A 13,312-nucleotide genomic window follows, 5' to 3' on the forward strand; every position below is an offset into this window, starting at 1 on the left:
TTCGAAAAAAAAGTGTTTTGCAAATAAATAATTTTTCTTCATAAATCATGGCCAAAATTTATTCAGTTATCTTTTTAGTACAAAAAAAAATAACCCAAATTAGTTTATAACCAAAAATTATAATTAAAAAAAAACAATTTTACATTTTAAATTTTTTTTTTATATTATTATTTATTTATTTTTTAACATACTGTCACCCTAGCAGTACAGTCACCATAGTGACACTGTACTACTTTTGGGGGGTAATGAAGATTTTTTTTTTTGTTTACACTGATTGCTTTTACACCCATAAAGATTGTAAAAACAATAATGTTTCCTTCTCTTTGGCTGCATTCTTGCAGCCATTGAGAAATACTGTGAGAGCTGTGATTGGTCACAGCTTGTCACATGGAAGGCTGTCTTGAGTGGGGGTTTGTTGGTCAATGTCAGGGTCTTATTGTGGGGGAGGGGGTGCTTGTCAGTGTCAGGATCTCTCCGGAAGGGGGGGCAATTTTTGTGTTGCCTAGGCAGGGGCGGACTGACCATTTGGAAATTCGGGCACTGCCCGAGGGCCCGGGGTCAGTAGGGGGCCCCATGAGATGCCCCTGGTACCTTTTTCATAGGCTTTTTTGAGTTTGGGCAAGGACACAGGGGCCCCATGATCCCCTATTGCCCAGGGGCCCCTTGAGTTGTCAGTCCGCCCCTGTGCCTAGGGCAGCACAAACCCTAAATACACCATTGGGGGCACATACTGGAATTGGAAGTGGGCAGGACAGGAAGGGGGATCAAGGCGGCAGGGATGCCCTGTGTGTCTTTCCCTCCAGCATCTGAAAGCTGATGGGATAGAGAGGAAGAGAAACCGTCTTTCAGCTGCTGAAGAGAACCGTTCAGGGCATGGGTCTTGTAATTGGCCTCCCCTGTGCCCAGGGGCATATTTACCACAAGGCAAACAAGGCACTTGCCTAGGGTGGCATTTTTCAGGGGGAACCTCCCCCCAGAAGAAAGGATGGGAGAAGGGACACATGCGCCATGGGAACCATGTGGGATCCGAGAGAGGCTGCGGGCTGCTTGATGGTGTATGTAGAGCCTGACTCTTGTTCCCGGGGATGTCAGGAGCTGTGAAGATGAGTGTCTTTCTATCACTGGGGGGGGGGGGTTGCCAGTGTATGGGGGGCGGTGGTAGTGGAAGGCTCTCTTGGGTGGAGGGTTGTTGGTCAATGTCAGACTCTAATTGTGGGGGAGGGGGTGCTTGCCAGTGTCAGGGTCCCTCCGTAGAGGGGGAGCAATTTTTGTGTTGCCTAGGGCAGCACGAAACCTAAATACACCATTGGGGGCACAGGGGTGTTGTTGGTCAATATCAGGCTCTCTTAACGGGAGGGGGAAGGGGTGGTGGTGTTGGTTCGTGTCCGTGGGGGCAGACGATCTTTGTGTTGCCTAGGGCAACACAAAACCTAAATACACCACTGCCCGTGCCGTCTGGGCCCCCCTGTGTGCCTGGGCCCCCTACAGGAGGACAAGCGGTAAATACACCATTGAGGGCACAGGGGTGTTGTTGGTCAATATCAGGCTCTCTCCACGGGAGGGGGAAGGGGTGGTGGTGTTGGTTCATGTCCGTGGGGGCAGATGATCTTTGTGTTGCCTAGGGCAACACAAAACCCTAAATACACCACTGCCCATGCCGTCTGGGCCCCCCTGTGTGCCTGGGCCCCCTACAGGAGGACCAGCGGTACCCATCTGTTACCTGTTGTGGAAATTCCACATTGGTTCATTGGAACAGAAAATGAGAATTCCCAACAGGCACCCAGCAATGAAGACCTGAATGGTCCCTGCCCTATACAAAAACAAATGTCTAGAACCAAACTCACAATCTCTGTAGAACAATCTCATAATGCCCACCTGATAATATTTTCCACCCTCAAAGCAGCCACATCTGCTCATTGGCACACAGTTCTTCCCATCAAAGTGGAAGCCATTGTTGCATTCACACCCCTCGGAGCAATTGGTGGGACAATCGTAAATGTCATTGAGAGCAGCACAAGCTGAGGAGCACACGTCGGCACAAATGCTGTAGTTGCTGTTGGCCGGGCAGACCATTGCTAACACAAGAAGATGACAGTTAGTATACGTTGATGTACAGAGTCATTGTTGGTTCATAGAACTCATAGAACCTAATTAATGGAACTTACGGCAGAAAGAATCGGTTCTCCAAGGCTGAATGGTGACTCCAGCTGCTTGGCAGGCAGCAACATAGCTTTGTATGTTCTGGCAAAGTATGCTCCCATCTCCTGCACTGGCACACAGGTCATAGATGCAGTTGATGATGTAAATATCAGGACTGATGACACCATAGCAAGCACTCAGAGGACCACCAACCTTCTTCATGAAACCACAGTAGCTGTCCAACTGGAAGATCTCTCTCTTCCTAATGTCACATGGTGGGCATGGGTTGCCTCTACCACCACAGCCATGATCACAAGTGACCTCGGGGATCAGGACCTTCCAGGAGGCACCAAATAAAAACACATCTGTTGTCACTTTCTTATCTGGGAGCTGGAAGTCGTCCGTTTTGTCACCATTGTAGTTACCACACAAACCACACAACTGATTCTTGTAGTTTCCTGGGACGGTGACTATCACATGGTAGACCAGGTCATAACTGACCTGAACCCCGAAGTCGGTTTCAATGTTCACTCTTATACCTTGTTGGTAGACCCGGATTTTACCATTTTCCAAATTTACTGGGATGTTATTATACCATCCATTGATCTACAAAGGAGAGACATTATTTTTTTCCACCTACAGAATGGTTTAAATATTAATATTCAGCATTATTCGGGTAAAGAAGCTCTTGATATGCATATAAAACCTACGAAAAGGAAAATTCCACTTTTCTTCCTCTCCACCCACTTCTCTACCACTTTTGGAGGTTTTTTTTTTTTTTAAGAAGTGGGTTCCTATTTTTGATAGGTACTTGCTCCCACATCCGCACTTCTCACCTAGGAGAGAAGAGGTAAAGTCCCCCCCCACCCCATGCCCCCTGCCCGCAACCTCCTGGGACATGGGCAAAGTCCCATCTCATAAATGTGATTTTTATTTCAATATATTTGTGAATATATTATTACCTCCCTCTCACTCCCCCTCTCTGTTGGGGTCCCTCAAGGCTCTGTCCTTGGGCCCCTTCTCCATCTACACCTCCTCCCTTGGCCAACTCATACACTCTCACGGCTTCAACTACCACCTCTATGCCGACGACACACAAATCTATCTCTCAACCCCCCACCTCACCCCCTCGGTCTCTGCCCGAATCACACACCTGTTGAGCGACATATCAGACTGGATGTCGCTCCACTTCCTTAAACTGAACCTCTCCAAAACCGAGTTTCTTGTCTTCCCCCCAGTCCGGACACCACCCCCCATTGACTTCTCCATCATGTCCAACAACGCCACCATCAAACCCGCCCCGCAGGCCAGAGTACTTGGTGTCATTTTGGACTCCAACCTATCCTTCCAGCCCCAAGTCCAATCTTTAACAAACTCGTGCCGACTCCACCTCCGCAACATGCAGACTCCACCTCCGCAACATCGCCAAAATCCGCACGTTCCTAACCCCAGAAACCACTAAACAGCTCATCCACTCCCTCATCATATCACGACTCGACTACTGCAACTCCCTCCTCACTGGCCTGCCTCGCCGCTGGCTATCCCCGCTTCAGTCCATCCTGAATACGGCTGCCAGACTCCTTCACCTTTCCAACCGCTCCGTTTCCGCCACCCCTCTCTGCCAATCCCTCCACTGGCCTCCACTCAGTGTCCGCCACCCCCCTCTGCCAATCCCTCCACTGGCTTCCGATTGCGCAACGGATCAAATTCAAAATCTTAACACTGACGTACAAAGCTGTCCACCATACTGCCCCGAACTACATCACCGACCTAATATCCAAGTACCGCCCAACACGCACACTCCGCTCCTCACAAGACCTCCTTCTCTCTAGTTCCCTGGTCTCCTCCTCCCATGCCCGCCTCCAGGACTTCTCCAGGGTGTCACCCATCCTCTGGAACTCCCTGCCCCAACCCATCAGATTATCACCTACTCTCCTCTCCTTTAGGCGCACCCTGAAAACCCATCTCTTCAGGGAAGCCTACCCCACCCCCTGCTAACTTGCCGACCTCCTCCACTCTTCCTACCACTCCATCCCCCACAGCTATCTCCTCCTGTGCCACCACCCCCCCCTCCTAGATTGTAAGCTCCAAGGAGCAGGGCCCTCGATCCCCTCATGTTTTGCATTGTATTGGTATTGTTCTGTCACATGTTCTGTCCCCCTCTGTAATGTACAGCGCTGAGAGAACTATCGGCGCTTTATAAACACTGTATAATAATAATAATAATAATAATAATATATTATTAAAAATATATTCAGAACACACGCTGAAATATATTTCAAAGTGTAATGTGGAATGCATTTACAAGTATATTTAAAAATCTATGTTAAAATGCATTTTTTAAGATGCTCAAAAATATTTTTTGAAAATATATTTTTTTTAAAAATATATTTTTAAATATATGCCTTTGGATAATAAATTTTAATTTACATTTTTGGAATACATGCTTAAATGCATTTTTTTAGATGTTCAAAAATATATTTCAAAGTGTAATGTGGAATGCATTTACAAGTATATTTAAAAATCTATGTTCAAATGCATTTTTTAAGATGCTCAAAAATATTTTTTGAAAATATATTTTTTAAAAAAATATATTTTTAAATATATGCCTTTGGATAATAAATTTTAATTTACATTTTTGGAACACGTTAAAATATATTTGTGTAGACCAATATATTAAAAATATATGTCGCATGTATAATTTTTTTTTCTAAATATATTGGAAATATATTTCTCTTCCATATGGGCTTGCAAAGCCACAAACAGCTTACAAACAGCTAGCTGATCCTGGGCTCTACAGATATATAACCCCCTAGGATATGGGTGTCAAAATGGCGGTCCTCCAGCTGTTGCCAAACCCATGAGGGTTTGCAAGATTGACAGTTACAAGCATGACTCCGAAAGGCAGAGGCATGATGGGAATTGTAGTTTTGCAACAGCTGGAGGCCACCAGTTTGGCACCCCTGATCTAGGAGATTAGGTTTAGATAACACACCACCCAACAACCAGCACCACCACCCAGCAACAACCAACACTACCCAACAACCACCACCACCCAACAACCACCACCACCCAACAACAACCACCACCACCCAACAACAACCAACACCACCCAACAACCAACACCACCCAACAACCACCACCACCCAACAACAACCAACACCACCCAACAACCACCACCACCCAACAACCAACACCACCCAACAACCAACACCACGCAACAACAACCAACACCACCCAACAACCAACACCACGCAACAACAACCAACACCACCCAACAACCAACACCACGCAACAACAACCACCACCACCCAACAACCAACACCACGCAACAACAACCACCACCACCCAACAACCACCACCACCCAACAACCAACACCACCCAAAAACCAACACCACCCAACAACCACCATCACCCAACAACCAACACCACGCAACAACAACCAACACCACCCAACAACCAACACCACCCAACAACCAACACCACGCAACAACAACCAACACCACCCAACAACCAACACCACGCAACAACAACCACCACCACCCAACAACCAACACCACGCAACAACAACCACCACCACCCAACAACCACCACCACCCAACAACCAACACCACCCAAAAACCAACACCACCCAACAACCACCATCACCCAACAACAAACACCACCCAACAACCACCATCACCCAACAACAAACACCACCCAACAACCAACACCACCCAACAACCACCACCCACCAAAAAAACCCACACACCATTTTGTTTACATATAACCCACAGGAGATTTAAGCCTTAGACAGCTATTGGATGGACCAATATTGCTATACTTACCAATATCAGACCTTGAACATCATACTGAAGAGTGAGCACGTAGCCGTAGACCTCAAAAGACACTAGTTTAGTAACGGCCACGAGCCCGTTGCCCCATTTTTCATTTTTCACACTGATGGCGAAGGGCACCAGATTGGCAATGTTTGTCACGGTCTTGGACAAGGTGTAGGTACAATTTCCTTGGAAGTCAAATGCCTGGCCATCAAATGACAAGTAATGGGGGTCGCCAGCTGCGGAGCAGTGCGCCGAGCCTACCGGATGGCATTTTAGGACTCCATTGACCACTCTGCACTCTTCGTTGGGCCCGCAAGCGAAAGTACTGCACTCAACAGCTCCGCTCTCAATACATATGCACTTCAGGTTGCAGAGGCCGCTGGGGAAAAATACTTCGCCCAACTGGTAGTACGTATTGTCGTACACGCAACCACACTTGGATATGGGAACGCAGTCTCTTCCGCTAAGGATGAAGCCATCATTGCATTCGCATCCTTCAGAACATACTTGGTTGCATCCCAATGGAGGGGAGAGAGAGTAACACGTTGCAGCGCACCCCTGCGCACAGAGTACATAGTGGCTGTTCTTCGGGCAGACTGGACCTGGGAATAACAAAAAATATTGGTTATACGTATATACTATGACCGCATGATCTGTGTGAACACCGGATCATCATTTTCAGTTCATCCCACACTAAAGAAAAATAGATTCAAAATATATAACTAATAAATGAAAATAAAATATAATAAATAATATAGAATATTACAACAAATAATAGCGCTCACCAAATATTATTATTATTATTATTACACAGGATTTATATATTATTATTATTATTATACAGGATTTATATATTATTATTATTATTATTATACAGGATTTATATACTATTATTATTATTATTATTATACAGGATTTATATATTATTATTATACAGGATTTATATATTATTATTATTATACAGGATTTATATATTATTATTATTAATATAATACAGGATTTATATATTATTATTATTATTATACAGGATTTATATATTATTATTATACAGGATTTATATATTATTATTATTATACAGGATTTATATATTATTATTATTATTATAATACAGGATTTATATATTATTATTATTATTATACAGGATTTATATATTATTATTATTATTATTATAATACAGGATTTATATATTATTATTATACAGGATTTTTATATTATTATTATTATTATACAGGATTTATATACTATTATTATTATTATAATACAGGATTTATATATTATTATTATTATTATTATACAGGATTTATATATTATTATTATTATTATTATACAGGATTTATGGCGCCAACAGTTTGCTCAGCGCTTTACAATATAGACAATATAGCAACAATACAGTTCAATACAAGAGGGATAGGAGGGCCCTGATCCTGGGAGCTTACAATCTAGGAGGGAGGGGCTAGTGGTACCAAAGGTAATAACTGTGGGGGATGGACTGGTTGGAAGAGTAGAAGATTCCATTATTAGCTGAGGGCAGGATAGGCTTCCCTGAAGAGATAGGTTTTCAGAGATCGCCTAAAAGTGAGCAGAGTAAAATATAGATAAATAATAACCATAATAATAAAATATTACTTCACCACCAAAATAAATTGTGTGAAAAAATAATAAAACTTGAATAATTAATGGATCCTCATAAAGTCCACTCAATAAAGTCCACATGTCATTTGTATATATGATCTTCAATCAAATGAAGTTACAAATGAGATGTGGACTTTATTGAATGGACTTTCTGAGGATCCATTAGTTTTTTAAGTTTTATTATTTTTTGACACAATTTATTTTGGTGGTGGAGTAATATTTTATTATTATGGTTATTATTTATTTATATTTTGTGAGCGCTATTATTTGTGGCTATATTATACATTATTTATTATATTTTATTTTCAAATATTAGTTATATATTTTAAGTTATTGTTGTTTAATAGCTGCTCCTATATTATATATTATATAATATATAATATATATATATATATACTGTATATATATATATGCTCAGGGGCGGACTGACAACTCATGGGGCCCCCGGGCAATAGGGGATCATGGGGCCCCTGTGTCCTCACCCACACTTAAACCAAAAAAGCCTGTGAAAGGTACCAAGGGCATCTCATGGGCCCCCCTACTGACCCCGGGCCCTTGGGCAGTGCCCAAGTTCCCAAATGGTCAGTCCGCCCCTGTATATGTTATATTTAATGGGCCGCGATGATGAGGACTTTGGAATATATTGATGTGAATAGATTGCTGTGATATACCGGCCTCCTTGATCCATACCCCGCTTCCTGGATGACTTCTCCTCCTGGCTACCCTTCTTCCTCTCCTCTGAGCAACCCACCATCATCCTTGGGGATTTCAACATCCCTGTCAACCTCGACAACCCGGCCACATCCCATCTCCTCCACTTAACCTCCTCCTTTGCACTTGCACAGTGCATACAATCCACCACCCACTCCGACGGTAATATCCTTGATCTTGTCTTCTCCAACTGCTGCGCTCCCCACAACCTCACTAACACCCCCCTTCCCTCTCTCTGACCACAACCTGATTACCTTCTCTATCTCCTCGTCCTCCAACGCCTACCCCTCCAAATGTCACACTACTACCAGCCGTAACCTCCGCAACCTTAACCCTGCCCCCCTCCACTCTGCAGCTGATCAGCTCCACGACAGCATCCTCCCCCTGTCCTGCCCCGACTTGGCTATGACTGCCTACAACAGCGCGCTGTCAACAGCCCTTGACTCACTAGCGCCTTTAACTACACGCAACATCAGACCCCGACCGCTCCAGCCCTGGCAGACTGATCACACCAAAACCCTCAAACTACACAGTCGTGCCCTGGAGCGACTATGGCGCAAAACCAAATCCCAACAAGCCTTCACCCGCTACAAATCTTCCTTCCACACCTACACCTCCTGCCTCCACGCAGCCAAACAAACCTACTTCCTGATCCTCATCAAGGCCCTCACCTCCAATCCTCGCCGGCTCTTCTCCACCTTCAACTCTCTACACTCTCCGCCCCCACCTCCACCCAGCACCTCACTTACCGCCCTTGAGATTGCCAATCACTTCAAAAACAAGATTGACACAATTCGCAGGGATATCGCTGCAACTCACACTCCCTCTCAACCCGTCCCCTCTCACACAGCTACCCCCTCATCCCCCCTCTCCCTCGACATAACCCGCAGGGACTTCGTTGCTGCTCAAACTCCCTCCAACCCCGTTCCCCCTCTCTCAGCTACCCCCTCATCACCCCTCTCCCACCGCCCCACCACTGCTCTGACCTCCACTTCCACCGCACCCTACATTCCTCATACTGAAGCTCCCCCAACACTCTGCACCTTTGACCTTACTACCATCATGGAAGTCTCCAAGATCCTCTCTGATGCCCGCCTCACCACCTGCCCCCTCGACCCTATCCCCTCACAACTCCTACGACCTTCCTCCCCCTCCATCCTACGCTCCCTCACCCACATCTTTAATCTCTCCCTCTCCTCCGGCACTTTCCCCTCCCCTCTGAAACATGCACACATCACCCCCATACTTAAAAAGCCCTCCCTGGACCCCAATGACCCGAACAACCTCAGACCCATCTCCCTGCTCCCATTTACATCCAAACTCCTCGAGCGCCTAGTCTACACCCGCCTATGCTCTCACCTCAACGACAACAACCTCCTCGACCCCCTACAGTCTGGCTTCCGTCCCCTACACTCCACCGAAACTGCCTTACTCAAACTCTCCAACGACCTGCTAACCGCCAAAGCTAATGGACACTATTCAGTGCTCCTACTCCTTGACCTCTCTGTGGCCTTCGACACAGTCGACCACCCCCTCCTCCTCAAAAAACTACACTCCCTCGGCCTCAGAGATTCTGCTCTCTCCTGGCTCTCATCCTACCTGTCACAACGCTCTTTCAGTGTTACCTATAATGCTACCACCTCCCCCTCACTCCCCCTCTCTGTTGGGGTCCCTCAAGGCTCTGTCCTCGGGCCTCTTCTCTTCTCCATCTACACCTCCTCCCTTGGCCAACTCATACACTCCCACGGCTTCAACTACCACCTCTATGCAGATGACACGCAAATCTATCTCTCAACCCCCCACCTCCCCCCTCAGTCTCCGCCCGAATCACACACCTACTGAGCGACATATCTGACTGGATGTCACTCCACTTCCTTAAACTGAACCTCTCCAAAACAGAGTTTCTTGTCTTCCCCCCAGCCCGGACACCACCCCCCATTGACTTCTCCATCATGTCCAACAACGCCACCATCAAACCCGCCCCGCAGGCCAGAGTACTTGGTGTCATTCTGGACTCCAACCTATCCTTCCAGCCCCAAGTCCAATCTTTAACAAACTCGTGCAGACTCCACCTTCGCAACATCGCCAAAATCCGCACGTTCCTAACCCCAGAAACCACTAAACAGCTCATCCACTCCCTCATCATATCACGACTCGACTACTGCAACTCCCTCCTCACTGGCCTGCCTCGCCGCTGGCTATCCCCGCTCTGCCAATCCCTCCACTGGCTTCCGATTGCGCAACGGATCAAATGCAAAATCCTAACACTGACGTACAAAGCTGTCCACCATACTGCCCCGAACTACATCACTGACCTAATATCCAAGTACCGCCCAGCACGCACACTCCGCTCCTCACAAGATCTCCTTCTCTCTAGTTCCCTGGTCTCCTCCTCCCATGCCCGCCTCCAGGACTTCTCCAGGGTGTCACCCATCCTCTGGAACTCCCTGCCCCAACCCATCAGATTATCACCTACTCTCCTCTCCTCTCCTATAGGCGCACCCTGAAAACCCATCTCTTCAGGGAAGCCTACCCCACCCCCTGCTAACCTGCCAACCTCCTCCACTCTACCTACCACTCCATCCCCCACAGCTATCTCCTCCTGTGCCACCATCCCCTCCCTACTAGATTGTAAGCTCCAAGGATCAGGGCCCCCGATCCCCTCATGTTTTTCATTGTATTGGTATTGTTCTGTCACATGTCCTGTCCCCCTTTGTAATGTACAGCGCTGAGCGAACTATTGGCGCTTTATAAATACTTTATAATAATAATAATATATTATTAATATTATTCACCAGGGTTTATCTATTATATATAAATTTGAAATATATTTTTTAAATATTCTTCCTAAATATATTGACATATATTTGAAACGCTACAATTTTGTCCATATTCAATATATTTCAAAATATATTTCAATAAAATTCTGATCACTGTATTAGTATCGCTGGTTCCCACAAAGTTTCAGTGTAAAAATGTCGGAGGCAATATTGCAGTCCCACTATAAGTCGCCGATCACTTCCATTACTGGTATGAAATATTTTTTTAAAAATTCTAGTACATGTCCCATAGTTTGTAGATGTTAGAACCTTTGCACAAACTAATCAATATACGCTTATTGGGATTTTTTTTTTGTGCAGCAGAATACATTTTGGCCTAAATTTAGGAAGAAATGTGATATGTATATACTGTATATATATATATATATATATATATATATACATATATGAAAAAAAATGGGCTGGAAGGGGGGATCAATACTCTAGAGGGCAAGTGGTTAAGGAATATATATATATATATATATATATATATATATATATATATATACATATATATATACATGTATATATATTCCTTGACTACTTGCCCTCTAGAATATTAATATATTAATATTAATACATGTATAAATATATATATATATATATTCCTTGACCACTTGCCCTCTAGAATATTAATATATTAATATTAATACATGTATAAATATAAACATATATATATATTCCTTGACTACTTGCCCTCTAGAATATTAACCCCCCCTCCTGACCAGGCCATTTTTTTGTGCGATAGGGCACTGCGTTACTTTAACTGACAATTAAGCGCTGAACATAAATGAAATATATGTATGTATATAGTGTATATATATATTTTTTTATTTAATATATTAATATTCTAGAGGGCAAGTAGTCAAGTATATATATATATGTGTGTGTGTGTATGTATATATATATATATATATATATATATTTATTTTTATTATTTTTTTTTATTTTATTTTTATTTTTCCCTGTCCTTCGCTTTACGAAATCAACACATTTTACAAGTCTTAACAAGATATTCAACTTACGACAAAATGTATCTGATCTCCAGGGGTAGACCACAGCTCCAGCCTCTTGACAAGCCAAGACGTAACTGGCAATGACCTTGCACAGGACAGCCTGATTCTCGTAGAAGCAAGCATCGTAAACGCAGTCTTTAAAGAAAGCTTCTGGGTCCACCAAAGCATGGCAGTCCCGGAAAGGTCCTCTCCTATCTATTATGATACCACAACCAGATAGACTTATGCGATACTCTTTTTCCAAAGCCGTTTTTCTAATACAGTCATCGTTATAAATATCAAGGCACCCAAGTATGGATTGTACTTTCCAGCTTTGTCCAAAGATTGTTGGGTTGGCAGCGATCTGACCGGTGTTCATAACAAACTCATTTTCCTTTTCACCATTGAAGTTGCCACACAAACCACAAAGCTGTCCGGCGTAGGTGCTTGGGATTCTAACAACAACATGAGTGTCCCAGTTGTAGTAGACCTTTAGACCAAACCTTGTACGCAGTAAAGCAAAAGTGGATACTCGGAAGATGGACACCGTGTCTGTACCTCTGGTAACAAAATAAGGGAGGTTCTTCAAAAGCCCGTTCACCTGTAACAGGAACAGGAAGAGGTTACAGTACATTTCATTTCAAGTCATTTCTGAAACCTTTGGGATGCTTCTAGATATACACTATATTACCAAAAGTATTGGGCCCGCCCTCCAAATCATGTGATTCAGGTGTTCCAATCCCCTCCCAATCATGTGATTCAGGTGTTCCAATCCCCTCCCAATCATGTGATTCAGGTGTTCCAATCCCCTCCATGGACACAGGTGTATACAATCAAAACTCTAGGCATGCAGACTGCTTCTGCAAACATTGGTGAAAGAATGGGTCGCTCTCAGGAGCTCAGTGGCTCCAAGCGTGGTCCCGTGATAGGTGGCCACCTGGGCAATAAGTCCACCCGTGACATTTCCTGGCTACTAAATATTCCACGCTCAACTGTTAGTGGGATTATAACAAAGTGGAAGCAGCTGGGAACAACAGCAACTCAGCCACCAAGTGGTAGGCCACGTCACATGACAGGGTGGGGTCAGCGCATGCTGAAGCGCACAGTGCGCAGAAGTCGCCAACTGTCTGCAGAGTCAATAGCTAAAGACCTCCAAACTTGGTGTGGCCTTCAGATGAGCCCAACATCAGTGCA

The 13,312-nt window shown here is 44.5% G+C and overlaps 1 protein-coding gene across 1 annotated transcript in view; it reads right to left on the bottom strand.

The window, feature by feature from the left end:
• Window positions 1-13,312, bottom strand: part of LOC149438475 (IgGFc-binding protein-like) — a 113,359-nt gene that overhangs the window by 59,045 nt on the left and 41,002 nt on the right. Inside the window, 4 exon segments of the mRNA XM_089659813.1 lie at window positions 1,876-2,075; window positions 2,166-2,745; window positions 5,968-6,563; window positions 12,149-12,719. Of these exon segments, the coding sequence (XP_089515939.1) occupies window positions 1,876-2,075; window positions 2,166-2,745; window positions 5,968-6,563; window positions 12,149-12,719 (1,947 nt within the window).

Source organism: Staurois parvus, unplaced genomic scaffold (genome assembly GCF_062004578.1).
Source record: "Staurois parvus isolate SC_StPar_1 unplaced genomic scaffold, SC_StPar_1.0 ptg001191l, whole genome shotgun sequence".
Taxonomy (NCBI): Eukaryota; Metazoa; Chordata; class Amphibia; order Anura; family Ranidae; genus Staurois; species Staurois parvus.